The following is a 14,116-nucleotide window of genomic DNA, read 5'->3' as shown; positions in this document are numbered from 1 at the left end:
GTGAAATAAATATTCGACACACACTCAAATCATCTTATCGACATTTACAGATTGGTCATTTGGGCGGGCCCATATCAATCAGTACTATCATTATTCGGGACCACGCGCAGCACAGAGAGAGAGAGAGAGAGAGAGCTCAGAAGACTGACCCTCCCTCCATTCACATTCCCAGGTTTTGGTCTCAATTGATTGGCTCTTGTCTGTCACCTCTCGACGGACTTCGAGCTCTCAATCTCACTCTCAACAACAACGGAAGAGAAATTTATGTAAACAAACGGCAACATGACCACGCCAACACCCATGAAGCATACTCTTTCCCAGCAGGGGAGCGGAAGGACGCCTTCGCAGACACAGCATGGAGCAGCAGCCACTCCTCCTGTATCCACACCCTTTTCCATGGCTCATGCTGCTCTATCCCCTCACGGTTCCCGTCTCTCGCCGCAGGCAGTCAAAAAGTCCCCGGCCATTTCGGCGGCTGCCCTGCTAAATCATCCTACCAGCACCAGCGCTGTCAGCTTTGATAGTCCGTCTGCTGCCGCCGCATTCAGCAATTTGCAGCTGTCTGACCTGGATTTCAAAAGCCTGGGTGGTCTAGCTGGCCTTCAGGTTGGGAGGAACACCGAGGATGAAAAGGCCAAACGGCTAGATGAAGTCATCTCCATCCTCAGCCAAAACCGCGGTTACGTCAGTGAGGCCGGCCTGGAGAGACTGGCCCAAAAGCTGGAACTCGACTGCATGTGGGATGAGCATATGGCCGGGGAGTCGAAGCGAACGCTAATAATAGCTGGTTCGGCCCTCGAGCTTCTCATAGGCTTCACAGACAACATCGTCCAGTCACTTACCTTGGCTTTCCCCGAGTCTTCGGAGAGCGTTAACAAGCACGCCGAAGATGCAGGAAAGATTCTTCTGGAGAACCTCAAGCTGCAGCCCGGCCAAAGCCCACTGACCAAGCAGCTCGATAAGTTTTCGGTCAACTTTGAGCGTCTGGCCATCTTGGATAAGTTGAGCATTGCCTCGGTACTTAACCTGTACGAGGCTATCGCCGGAGTCTTTGACAGCCTGAGTCGGTTACATCAGTGGGAGCTACAAAAGGTTCGCGAGGATGCGTCCCTTGCCGGACGGACTGATGAGTATCTTCGCAACATCGTCCTCTGTAATCGCAGCGGAACTCCTGCCATGAACGCCAGGGGCAAAGTAGGCATGAGAATTGACTACTGGAAGAATAAGCATCTTCAGCCCCCCCTAAACCCACAGTTGGCCGCCCATGCTGAGAAGCACGAAAAGATCTGGGGCATTCTTGTCGGATGTGCCCCCATCAACAGGAACCTCGATGTGAATGTCCACCCCGTTCGGGTTTCTCACCATTGGATCTCCGAGAATGTCGAGTTGCCTCATATTCCTGGAGATCTACAAACGAGCCCCATGGTACACTGGCTGGAGCCCGAAGATACAATTGTTCCCCCAGATCCTGAAAAGGCTGGGGATTCTCTCCTGGGCCCACGCCTGCCCTCGGTCACTTTCAGCGCCACTTTCGATCCTCCTATCCATATCTCCTTTGGCCTTTGGGAGCAGCTTCGGAGTATGGGCATCGGAATACCAGCCATGGACGTATCAAAGTCCTTCGACAACCTCGTGTTCCCCATAGCACCCGGTGGCTACTACGATCCAACAGAACCACGAGAGATTCACCACACAAAGGACATCACTTACCAGTTACCAGGTTCACCAGCTTGGTTATCGAGAAAACACGCCAACTCACTCTACATCTACAAACCAGTATACGGCAAGACCTTGACTGAGGCCTCCTTCTCGCACCCGCAGCACCTCATCGCCATGCTGCCCTACCTCAGGCAGTACGCCTTCCTCTCCACACTCCTAGAAAACAGCTTCAAAGAGGACATGGGTCCGAAACGGACTCCCCCTCAAACCACCATCCACCCAGACTCCTTTTCCACAAAGACCAGCACCAACCGCGACGAATTCAACCGATTCATGAGCCTCTCCCCCACCCTCGTCAAATCTCCCAGTGACGAAGCCCCAACACCAATGGACATCTCCACCTCCATGTCCATTGACGCCAGCTCTCAACCCAACCACAGCGGCACCGTACCCATGTCCATCGACGGCGCCTCCCAACACATCTTCCCTTCCCAAGCCGCCCACTCCCAACCCACCTCCCACCTCTCCAACAACAACAACCAAAACCAACAAGTCCCGCTCACCAGCGGCGGCCCCAACAACCACAGTGCCCTCACCCACACCTTCACCTCTGGCCCGGACCCAGAAGCAATCAAGATTGACATCAACCTGACCATGGTACATGCGCCCCGGCTGCAAATCGCCTTCCCCTTCCGCGCCTCCGAGACCGCCATCGTGGTGCTGGAGATCCGCGAAAACGGGCAGGTGCACGTGGAATCGCAGAACGTGCTGGACGAGCGGAACAGTGTGGCGCCAAATGGACGGGAGAGGCGGGTGGAGGACTTGGGCAAGATGTTGGAGACGGTGGAGGATATTGGGAAGTGGGTGGAGTTTGTGAGGACTAGGTGGGCTTAGGGTGTCCAAGGGCTGAGGGGGGTGAGAAGATGGAGATGGGTATAGACACACACAGGGAGAGGGGGGATGGGGAGGGAGTTGGAAAATGAGACTGGAGATGGGGATGGAAATGCTAGATGAAGAATGGAGAGGCAGAGGAAGAGGAAGAGGGAGGAAACGGAGGAGGAAAAAAAAGGAAAGGAAAGGTGGGAGGGAGGGAGGTGTAAGAAGCGGATTTAGCTTCTGACAGAGCAGGATTCCGATTTACATCTTGATTCACGAATCCCTGTGGAGAAGTACGGGAGATTGTCATCATCCCCTTTTGTTGCCTAGTAGGAGTAGGAAGAGTCAAGTTCCTTCCTCCCAAGTGGCCAGCGACAATGAGAAAAAGTTACTATTATTTTCTTCGGCTAAACTTACTCGTACGTACAAGTAGACACAGATATCAGTTACATGAGCCTGTATCTACGTCTATCTGTGTGACGACGAGGGCCAATCAGTTTGGTAGGGAAGTGCGTTCATATCTAGCTAGAGTGAATACACCTTAAACAGATATAGACACTCATCCTCATATTTGATTGACTTGATCGCAGACTTATTTTTGGGAACTCAACTTTGATTCAATACTACTATAGTCACTTTTGTTTGGTTTGTAAGTACATGTAGATGTGGACCCCATACACTTGGTAGAAGCCTCATATCCAAGGTAGACTCTCACTTATCAAGTTAGCAAGGTTTCGTCGCTTTGCAAATTTGAAGTGAAACTTGTTTGATTGTTCTGGCGGTTCAATATCAGATACATAGCTTCTGAGGCAGTGGTGGCTTGGATCGAAAGAAGGATGGAAATAGAATGACCGAACTATCGTTGCGGCAGTCATTTTGAGCATAACTCAGAGAAGATGTCATCGGACCCTGATTCATGGTGATACAAACCTCAGCCGCGCCGGCTTGTATCATGTTGGCAGTATCTGTTGGTTGGATCTTCTTTCTGAGATCGCAGTGAACAGTTTGCATTTTCTCACCGTGGAATCTGTCAGTCCGCTTGAACCGTACCTGGTCTCACCGGGGCCGATTTTCTCTTTGTACTAATCACGCCAGTTTCATCCTGAATTCTGGGTTGGTCAATCCAGAATTTTACTCTGTTCCAAAGATATGTTTCGTTAACGAGGAAACATCAAACAAAACGAGCCGCAAATTGGAGAGTGGGACCATGTTGCGGGTTAACTTTGCGGGGGATGTGAGGCTCTGTTGGCTTGGCTGGCTAGAGGGAGGTGAGTTGTCGCCGGCAGGTGCCACGCAGACAGTGGTGTAACGCTGATGGTCCGTGATCCGAGCCAAGCTTTATCTCTGATTGGCTGTCATATGGAGGATGAAAAGATACGTACCTCGTCAACTAGTAGTGTCAGTAGTGTACCGTACCATAACGTCCGTTTATCAGGCCCGCTACCCTGAGCGGTCGCAGGAATGAACCGAACGCGGATGGTCCACTACCGCTCATGTCGTTGTTTACAAGATGGTGAAAGAAATATACCTAAGTGTAATGTACTTACCGTGACTTGCTCGGTTTATTCTTACGACCATTCGCCTGCGTCAAGCCCATAGAGCGAGTGGCTCGGTTCTCCAGATTCCGAGTCCCTGAAATTCCAGGAATGAGGGGAAACATCTAAGGGACCAAAGGGCTGACCCAAAGGAGAAAATAAGGGGTGATGGTAAATGCTTTGTGGAATGTAATGTATGAAGTTCGTCGTTGTGGGCATGCGTCATGGACAAGTGGAAGCTCAGAACAGCCCCGTCAGGTGGTGTGAAAAAAACAGTCCGGACACGCTTATACCAAACCAGACCCCGCGAGTATCCGGACCTTTTTTTCACGCCACCTGCCCGTGTACCTGAAAGTAAGGGGAACAGACCGGAGAGACAAGCGGGTTGGGTACTCCCATTCTGTCTTGTGGGAGTTGATTGGCAAAGTTGCCGCATTCCATCAAGTTGAGACAGATGCTCCAGGTGGAACAGTCGGGTGCTGGTTGGGGAAGTATCGTCCGAGTATTCGACAAACCCAAGAATCAGCACAACTGATATAGTCGCTGTTCTGAACAACCACAGACAGCAGCACAAACTTCTAGTCTAGTGTACACGTGCAAGAAAACTGTCTTATAGTTTGAACCTCTCCGTCGTCATCGATGTTGCCAAAATGTGGATCCAAAACGGCTTCTCGAATGGACTTGTTCTCCAATTGGCGGGCAGGCCAAATGATCCTAGCAAAGCTGCCACGAACGGTTCGTCTGATTGGTCTGGGCCAGACAATCATGGTTCCCCCGTCGATAGAGAAAGGCAGATCTGGTAACTGCCGCCTATCACCGAGATCTCATCTTCTGAAAACTGGAAAGAGCAAAAGGAATCAACGGACGTGGATCGGAAGACCAGACCCAGACGACTTGACTGATTGCCTTTTTGTTGACCTCGTGACATTTTGTAGTGTAGTATCTTACTGCCCTCCTTTTTCACGCTTTTGCTACCGGCACAAGGGCGGTGAAGTTCTGCAGTTCGTCCCACAGGGTTGAAGATCCCGCCACACAAGAGATCCCGTCTGTATGTATTTGTCTGTCTATGCCTGATGCAGCAAGGGTCTGAGGCGTGAATGCATCCATTGTATATATTGGGCAAAAGGAATGGATGCACACTTTCAAAACACCCTCCTTCTGTGAGTGAAATCTGCTTTCGATGCCGCGGAAAGAGCAAGCAAAAAGTGCATCACTGCATGATCGATGGTCAAAATAAGTGGGATCTTGCAGTGAGGTCACAGTGCAATATCGAGCTAAGGCAGGCACGCTGGCAGGCCAGGGCACTGGTACCCTTGCCACTCTCTCACTGGCGCGCACCCTGCGTAAAAGTGGACGAACGCACCTGCACAACGCGTACAAATTGGCACGAGCAGTTGGCAGCATGTAGCACTCAGTGAGATGCCCCAGTGTGACTAGTAAACAATCCCCGCCGGCCAGGGCTGCAGATGAATCCTATTACATAAGTTCCCTGTCGCTGGCACTTCAGTTTCTTGTGCGCCCATTCACTGCCTGTACAACCTTCGTACGATACGTCCTCCATCGACCTTGACAATTCTCCATATCCAACCCTTGGCACTTCCCCTCAGTCTCGGATTTCCGATCCATTCTCATCCCATCCCTTACAGCGCTCTGGTATTCCTCAGCGAGTTCCAAACGGCGATCACTTGTCCATTGTTGCCGATTTAGCATTTAAACTCCCTCCATTGTTTGCGTCAGCGCCCGCGTGCCCCACCCCTAGGTAGCGACCGCAAACCCTCCCCGCCGCCCATACCAAATACCGACGGGAATTACATACAGTACGACGGCCTGTGATACCGCGCGGAACCCGTCTCCAACCACGCACTCATCAACACTCCGGAACACTGGGAGTGAAGCCTCACCAACTCACCGACAAACCGAGGCTGCCTGTGCTGGTCAAGTGTGTGCGCGCAGCACCTGCGCAGTTGCCCCGATCGGCCTCTTGGCCGCAAGAGTGCAACTTCCCAAAGTTGGCGACATGCACATTGCAAGCCGCTAGATGCAGGAAGGAGCTTTGGACTGGAACTAGGCACCCCCGCAACTGAAACTGAGGTGAAAGGAGGAGAACAGAATTTGGAGCAACATTGGAGGAAGGAGCGAAAAAACATCGGGAGCACTTTCTGCCTCGAAGATGCCAGACTTGGTCTGGGAATGAACCGGTCTCGCCTCTCAACATCTGACGTGTTCCTGTGACAATTCCCGTCGGCTCGCTCACATTCTCCCCATCTCGGGTTTACTGCCTTCTCTCAACTTCTCGATTTATGCAACTACCTGACCATTCAACGGCTCTTTTACTTCACGACATCACGCCGCCTTTTCATTAGGTTATCGGAGTCTAGAGTTCCAGGTTGATCACTCAGCCTTCCCTTTTACGACTGTCCTCCAAACGGGCTCCTATCACCTCCCACAAACAACAAAGACAGACAGACATTGACTGCTGTCCAAGATATGTCATATCCGAATGGGAGTGGGGGTACGCTTACCCTACCCTCGCCGACACACATCCATTCCGTTCGATCTTTACGAAAGGCCATTGCACGATCGCCCTCCAGGGCTCGCCAAGCTTCGACTACACCAGCCGGTTCACCACAGTCCCTCTCCTCACTCGCCGTTTCACTCTCGCAACGACCTTTGGGTGAAGGTTCTACTCCGCTCAAGCCTAGCGAGCGTCTCTCGACCCGTTCATTGAGACCTGCTAGACCGGTCAACAGGCCGTTATCCAGGTCACGAATGTCGCAAAAGAGTCCCCTCAGAAGGTGCTTTGGCTCCCACAGGGACTCGGGCAACCCCCTCCCACCATCCGTCTCGGCTCCTGAAGCCCGTCCCCGCTGCGGAAGCCCTTCCTCGCGCAGCCCTAGCCCGATAGCAAGCCCCGTGGCAAGCCCTGTCCACCATACCGAGGTGACACTGATCATGGACCACGCTACTCTGGACAGCCCGCTCCCTAAGCGGCGCAGTCTGGGTCTCAGGGCTGACCTCCTCGATGACCCTCCAGCGACATCGCACCCATTCGACACCGATGACGATGCGCCCAAAGGATACGAACTGCGGTCGTCCACTCGCCGTACCACCTCGCCTCAGGATTCCGTGGCCTCGCCTGACATTTCGAGCCTACCCAAACGAACGACCTCTCTCCGTAAGAGCACTTTACAGCAACGCCATGATGATCAACGCATTTCGTTGGGTCGGCGTGTCGGAGAGAAACAGCTTAATCAGGCATCAAAAGCTGCTGCCCCTGCTACTAGCACAACCCGGACCAGGCCGAGGCTATCCCTCGATCAATATCTCCCGCCTGATGACCGCGGCAGCCCCTTCACTCAGGCGCCTTTGCCAAGCGCCTCGGTTCATCCTCTTCCTCGGCCGCCAGCCCAGCGTCACCCCTTGTCTCGGACCATCACACAGTCTTCATCCGGCTCTAGCCTCCCTGATGAGTCGCCCACGCATCCTCCTGTGAGCTTGGGCGAAAAGCCCAGGGTACCTTTGAACTTCTCAAGATCACTGCCTTTGGGAGCTCGCCCCCTAGGTGCAAAGATTCCACCGCCCGTGGCTACACCAAAATACAAGCGAGCCAAGCCATTCCAGGCTGCCTTTATGTCAACGGGACTGGTGTCCAAGATGAACCGAAACCCCGAGGCTGGCCCGCCCAAGCGTCCTGGAGATAGTTCCGAGATTATGCCCGACACTCCTTGCAAGAAGCAGCCTTATGACTCTTCAACGTTTCCTCCAAAACCGCTGGGAAGTGCCAGACGCCCCAGATTGTCTTTTGGCACTGCAACTACCCCTCTTCCTGATGCGTCGAGCACGCCGCGCGGCAGCCCTTTTGCTCCCCAGGACCGATCCGCGAGTCTGTTCTTCAAGCAAATTCGTGGAAACAACCTTCGAAGAGCAAGTCTGTTGAGTTTCGAGGGCGAAGATGCAGGAGACTCACCTGAGTCCGATGATTTTCCCCCGCCAACACCGACTAAGAGTCTTTTCAAGTCACAATCAACGCCAGCACACCCGCAACAGGCACAAATGACCCCCACTGCCACACGGTTCACGCATTCTGCGTCTGCTTTTGGTATTGGCAAGGAGCACAGCACACCGAGTTCAAGTTTCGGATTTACAAGTCCACTAGGTCGACATAGCAACGGGCAGACAGATCGTCCCACCACGGCCGACGGTGAACTTCTCCCAGTCGGCATCAAAGACTCACCGCGGATGAGCCAGTCTCTCCCCTCCTTTACCATGCGCCGCGGACGTGGCAACTCCTTTACCACTCCTGCCCCCGTCAAGACCAACCCCACCATAGTGGAAGCCTCAGAAAAGCATACACCTGATTCAGCCAGCCCAGTGAATCCAAGGAATCCTAAGACACCTTCGGAAACTATGGGCCCGCCTGACGGAAATTTCTTGTCCATCTCAAATGCTCGCAAAGGCAATATCAAGTTTGCTCGGTCGCCGTCGACACCTACAACACTCGTCGGCCCAGGACTTCCGTCAGCAACACCTGAAGGCCAGCCACTTACCAAGGGGCAGAACCGTCGAATCAGCTCTACGCCCCAAAACGTGAATGCTCCTAGCAATGTCGATGAAGCACTGTATAGTCGCTTCGACAAAGCTGAGGTGATTGGGGGTGGTGCCTTTTCGCAAGTGTATCGTGTTGTTCAACGCTCCACAATGGCTTCCTTTTCGTCATTTACATCAACTCCCGGCAGACATACGCCCGAGGTAGAGAAGGTCTTTGCCGTCAAGAAAATCGCTTTCTTTGGCCATGGTGAGAAGCAACGCGAAAGCAAGATGCGCGAGGTCAACGTCTTGAAGGCCCTGAGTACTTCCGACAAGATCGTGCACTATGTCGACAGCTGGGAGCAAAACGGATGTCTATACATCCAGACTGAGTATTGCACCGAAGGCAGTCTTGACGCATTTCTCAGAGAAGTTGGGCAAAACGGCAGGATGGATGATTTCCGCATCTGGAAGACATTGCTTGAACTAAGCCAGGTAGGCTAACTTGGTTTCGAATCTCCCACAATGGCTTGCTAACTGATTAACTTGCAGGGTCTTTCCGCCATTCACAGCGCTGGCTTCATTCACCTGGATCTGAAACCTGCCAATATCTTCATCGGGTTCGATGGCTATCTCAAGATCGGCGACTTTGGATTCGCAGTCCCATGGCCGGCCCCCAAAGGGGTCGAAGGCGAAGGTGACCGAGAGTACATTGGTCCTGAGATCTTGTTGGGACAGTACGACAAGCCAGCCGATATCTTTGCTCTTGGACTTATCATCTTGGAGATTGCTTGCAATGTCTATCTTCCCGACAACGGTCCCACATGGCAGGCCCTTCGAAATGGCGATCTGACGGTTGTGCCTAGTCTTACCTCGAGTGATGCTGGTGGTATCATTCGGGACGCACAGATTTCTACCGATGATGGCGATCTTTCTGCCTTCAGCTCAGTCACATATGACCCGAGCAACTTGTTTGGTGCGCAAAAGAGAAGCGAGCTCCAGGAACCCCCAAGGTTCATGATGGATGCCAATGATCCGCACTCGCTAGACAGCGTTGTCCGGTGGATGATCCAGCCTGAGCCTGCGAATCGACCTACGGCCGAGGCTCTACTGAAGGTAGAGTCCGTCGACTGGGTTGCTTGCCGCAGGACCGCCGGAGCAACGGTGTACGAAGGCAACTGGGGCTTGGAGACCGCTTCGACCACGGAACAGTTCGACACGACGATGACTGACGTTTGAACAAGCATCTTGGAAAATTCATCACCTTGCATCCCGGGTGGATATCGTCTTGCCGGAGAGGGGTCGGTTGTCTTGCACCGACCCTTCACCAGAAGTATATATGTGCCTAGGTTTTGTCGGTCGGATATGTTGGCTGGATATCCACCACGGATAGGATTTCGAATCATTTGGGGCCCATTGTATGAGCTCTGGGATATCATATCCTTTGTATGGGATTGCTACATTGCGACAAAGTTCCTTTCCGATCTGAACACCATTCGATAACCGTTTGGAACAGCGGTCGGTTGTCTTTCGATTGGTCACAGAGTTTAGTGGCATAGTCCGCTTTGGGCTGTGGAATCAAGGTTACTCCGACCATTTCTCTATTCTCTCCCTCAACATTTCCTACTATTTTCCGTTATGAGCATTCAACTGGAATGCTAAGCGACCACTTTTAGAAGCCTTGGCCATCTGCTCGCTTAGCTGTATCGGCAAAGCCAGTGGCAAGACTGCAACTTAATTTCGCATGGGACAAACTAGGATCAGTCATACTTTCAGCATTTTTCTGCTACGGCCGGTTTCATTGTTATGGGTACCACAACTGGATCTTTTCTTATGCATACATCGGCGTTTGTGGCAAAGGCGGGCGATGCATTACTATAAGGGAAATGGGATGTGGAGACACCACAAGTTCCTGGCGTTTTGCGCTTCCCGTCATAACTACTGTTTGCTTTACTTTGGGAGAAGAGCATATTGTCTTGTATTTCATTACGCGTGTAGACGTACGTGTGTATGGACTAAAACTGTGAGATGTAGCATTGTCTATCTATTTTTTGAGGGAAGGAAAGGACAGTTGAATGACTGTACTTGAAAGAAGCGGTGGGTGGTTTACACTCATCGGATGGAAGATTGGTTGGTTGCTCTCTCCTTGTTGGCGTGGTAACGATGGGACAGGCGTATCACAAAATAGGGACAGTTACATCATGATGTTATGAAGGAATGATACGACACTAGATAGGTGGAGGCAAATACGATTGCTGATAATGCCAGTTTTTGGTTTCATCACTTGGGGTTCTATTTCGCTTGAACCGAAAGAAAATATGACATTATGCCATCCACAATACGTAACAAGCGTACAAGATGATATACCCAACGCCTCCACTCCGGCTCTAATCAAGCCCTTTTTACACAAAGTTCATAAGCGACCCAAACAAATCCCAACCGTGTAATCTTCCCAGGTCCTTCACAAAAAGCATGATTTCATATCCCTCCACTTACTTCAAAAAGTCATCAGAGTCTCTCAAGCAGCAGCGCTCACACCCCTCCTAGCACCGCCCCTCCTCCCCTGAGAGGTGCCGCTCCCAGAGCCATTATTACCAGTACCAGGCCTGTTAAGCGTATACTTGGCAAAAGCCCTGGCAAGCGCCTTCTTGCAGCTGACCTTTTGCGAGCCAACAAAGGACTCGACGGTCACGGCGATAGCGCGGTCAATGTCCTGGGCGGAGCAGTACTCGGAAAGGCGCATGCGGCAAAAGGCTTCGGAGATGCGGATGATGGCTTCCAAGTGACGGACCTAGTAGAGATGAGGAGGTTAGTATGTGTTGTTGAGTTGGGTTGGGTTGGGTGATGACGAGAAAAAAAGAAAGAAACCTACGGTAATAGGATAAGCCCCCGTCGCCAAACTCTCCCTTCTCATATCCGCAAACAGCCTCGCCACCTTATCCTCATCCATGTGATACAGCTTTGGCTGGCACCGCTCTCGGGCATAAAGGATATACTTCCTCAACAGCTCTTGTGGGATTTCGCCTTCCTTTTTACGGCCGTGTTCACCAGTTTGCTGCTGCTGTGTCTCAGCAGCAGCAGCTTGGGTGTCGTGTTCCACTTCCATTGAATCACCACCGCTAGCGTCCTGCGTGTTGTTCATCAACGGATGACTCCTGCTATGCGACCCGACAATGAAGCGCGCCAGCCGCTCATCTTCTTCGGGCTCGACTGTGTCGCGCACGACGCAAAGGATGTCGAAACGAGACAAAATCGGCTCGGTAAGCTCCACGTTGGCAGAAAAGGGAATGGTGGAGTTGTACCGCCCGCCAATAGGGTTAGCAGCGGCGATGATTCCGCATCTGGCCTGTAGGGTCGTGACGATACCGGCTTTGGAGATGGAGATGGTCTGCTGCTCCATGGCTTCGTGGATGGACGTGCGGTCCTGGTCGTTCATCTTGTCGAACTCGTCGATCAGGCAGGTGCCCTTGTCGGCGAGGACGAGGGCGCCGCCCTCGAGAGTCCATTCGGACGTGAGCGGGTCGCGCCGGACGGAGGCCGTTAGACCGACGGCGGAAGCACCCTGGCCGGTGGCGAAGACGGCGCGGTGGGCCGTCTTTTCGGCGTATTTGAGTACTTGTGATTTGGCGGTACCGGGGTCGCCGAGGAGAAGGACGTTGATGTCGCCACGAATGTGGTGGGCGCCGACTTGCTTGGCGACGCCGCCGAAGAGGGAGAGGGCGACGGCGGTCTTGATGTCGGTGTGTCCGTAGATGGAAGGGGCGACGGAGTTGATGATCTTGTCGACGATATGCGGGTCGCGCGAGAGGCGGCGGATCTCATGCTCGTCTTCCTCGGTCATGCGGAAGCCGGCGAGCTGGTCATGGGATTTGACAATGTTGTTGGCTTCAAGGATGGTGGCGAAGACGGGGAAGCCGTTGCGGTTGTTGAGCTGCGCGTCGTAGTTGTTGCGGTAGATGCCCGTTACTTCGATCTCCTCGCCCGGCTTGGCCTTGTCGATCAGGTCCCAGAGGAGAATGACCTCGCGGTGACGGGGCAGACGACCGGCGGGAACGGTGCCGGGGGATTCTTGAAGGGTGAGCTTTTGGTAGTTGCGGTAGACGGTCTTCTCGGAGTTAAGGGTGAAGGGGCCACGAGACTGGCAGGATTGGCAGTAGGAGATCTTGACTTCGACGTTGGACTCTTGCTGGAAGGGACCGAGAGTGACGCCGCACTTGGTGCAGTCGAACTTGACGTACTTGAGCTGGGGGAAGACACCGGTACGGCGGGTGACGACACCGCTCACGCGCACAAGACAGTTGAGGTGCGACTGGCGGAGCTGACGGAGCGTGTAGTGGATGGGAAGATCGAAGATACGGACGTGAATCTCGGCGTGAATGCGCTCGTAGTCGGGGTAATGGAGGAGGACGACTTCCATGGCAACCTCGTCGAATAGCTTGAGCATCTCGGTTGGCGCATTGGCGAGGAAGTATGCAAGAATGGCCTTGGCCGTAGCGAGGTGTTCGTAGGAGACCTCGAGAGACTCGGCGTTGATCTCACCGAGAGTACGAATGCGGTTGCCGTAGACGGACGAACCGCTCTCGTCGGTGTATTCTGTGAGGAAAGCCTTGAACTCTCTGCGGATGGTCTTTTGTACAGCCGGGACTGAGATCCATTCGCTCAAAGTGGCAGCCTTGACATCCATCAGGGCTTCGAGAGGAAGTTCCGAGTCCATAATGTCGCCATCCATATCGACATCGGGGTCTTCATTGTAGCGGATTCTTCGGCGTCGTTCCAGGTTGGTAAGGTCGATATCACCATCGTCGTCGTCACCAGGAAGATATGTGGTGCCCATTCCCATCCTCACGTGACGGTCTCTCTGGGCCAACTTGGCTTCAAGACGGCGCCTTGCGGCGGGGTCGAGGGCCTCATACTCCTCATCGTCGATGTCAATTCCTTCGTAGGCGTCGTTTTCGTCTCTTTCCCTATAATCACGCTCGAAACCTTCGCGGAACAAGTCTACATCGTCTTCGGCCAACTCGTCGAGGTCGTCAATGTCGTCTTGGATTTCAGCGGCGACGTCTTCCTCGATGTCGTCGTCCTCATCTGCGCCATGGGCAACTGGGAAGGCGGGAGGAGAAGAGGGCATGACGGGGCTCGAAGCCCGGGGAAGCGAGGATGCACCATCGTTATCGTTACGCGCACGCTTGCGGGTGGCCCTGGGAGCGGCGCCACGGTTGGCAGAGGACGGGTTGTCGCGAAGCGGGGAACTGGTATTGGAAGAGGTTCAGTTAATCACTGTTTACTTGCGAAGAGAAGCCGTGACAGACGAAAGAGCAAGAGGCATACATACCTCATGATTGCGACTTGGTTACAGCTACGGATGGAAGAAACAAGAGAATGAAGGATGCTGGCCTGGTTATTGCTATGGAGAATGAATGCCAGCCAGAAAGAGGATATGTTGCGGGGTGAGACAGAGAGAGAGAGAGGGGAATGGAGACAAACAGCGTCGAGGAACCACTGAATGAATGTTGCCCTTG

At 53.1% G+C, this 14,116-nt stretch overlaps 3 protein-coding genes across 3 annotated transcripts; 2 read left to right on the top strand and 1 right to left on the bottom strand.

Moving 5' to 3' along the window:
* Positions 1–282: 282 nt before the first annotated feature.
* Positions 283–2,553, top strand: NEUTE1DRAFT_119452 (uncharacterized protein; the record flags this gene model as incomplete). Its single annotated transcript, XM_009849267.1, has 1 exon — positions 283–2,553. The coding sequence occupies one exon, from the start codon at positions 283–285 to the stop codon at positions 2,551–2,553; it is 2,271 nt and encodes a 756-aa protein (XP_009847569.1).
* A 4,004-nt stretch (positions 2,554–6,557) lies between these two features.
* Positions 6,558–10,113, top strand: NEUTE1DRAFT_127160 (uncharacterized protein; the record flags this gene model as incomplete). The annotated part of the gene is made up of 2 exons (XM_009849266.1): positions 6,558–9,092; positions 9,150–10,113. The coding sequence occupies 2 exons, from the start codon at positions 6,558–6,560 to the stop codon at positions 9,834–9,836; spliced, it is 3,222 nt and encodes a 1,073-aa protein (XP_009847568.1).
* A 1,002-nt stretch (positions 10,114–11,115) lies between these two features.
* Positions 11,116–13,934, bottom strand: NEUTE1DRAFT_127159 (uncharacterized protein; the record flags this gene model as incomplete). The annotated part of the gene is made up of 3 exons (XM_009849265.1): positions 11,116–11,388; positions 11,470–13,846; positions 13,930–13,934. 3 exons carry the CDS (start codon positions 13,932–13,934, stop codon positions 11,116–11,118), a joined length of 2,655 nt encoding a protein of 884 aa, XP_009847567.1.
* Between the last annotated feature and the right edge of the window lie 182 nt (positions 13,935–14,116).

This window comes from Neurospora tetrasperma (assembly GCF_000213175.1).
Source record: "Neurospora tetrasperma FGSC 2508 unplaced genomic scaffold NEUTE1scaffold_1, whole genome shotgun sequence".
In the NCBI taxonomy this organism is placed as follows: Eukaryota; Fungi; Ascomycota; class Sordariomycetes; order Sordariales; family Sordariaceae; genus Neurospora; species Neurospora tetrasperma.
The sequence above is the reverse complement of the archived record's forward strand: the minus strand, read 5'-3'. Positions and strand labels throughout refer to the sequence as shown.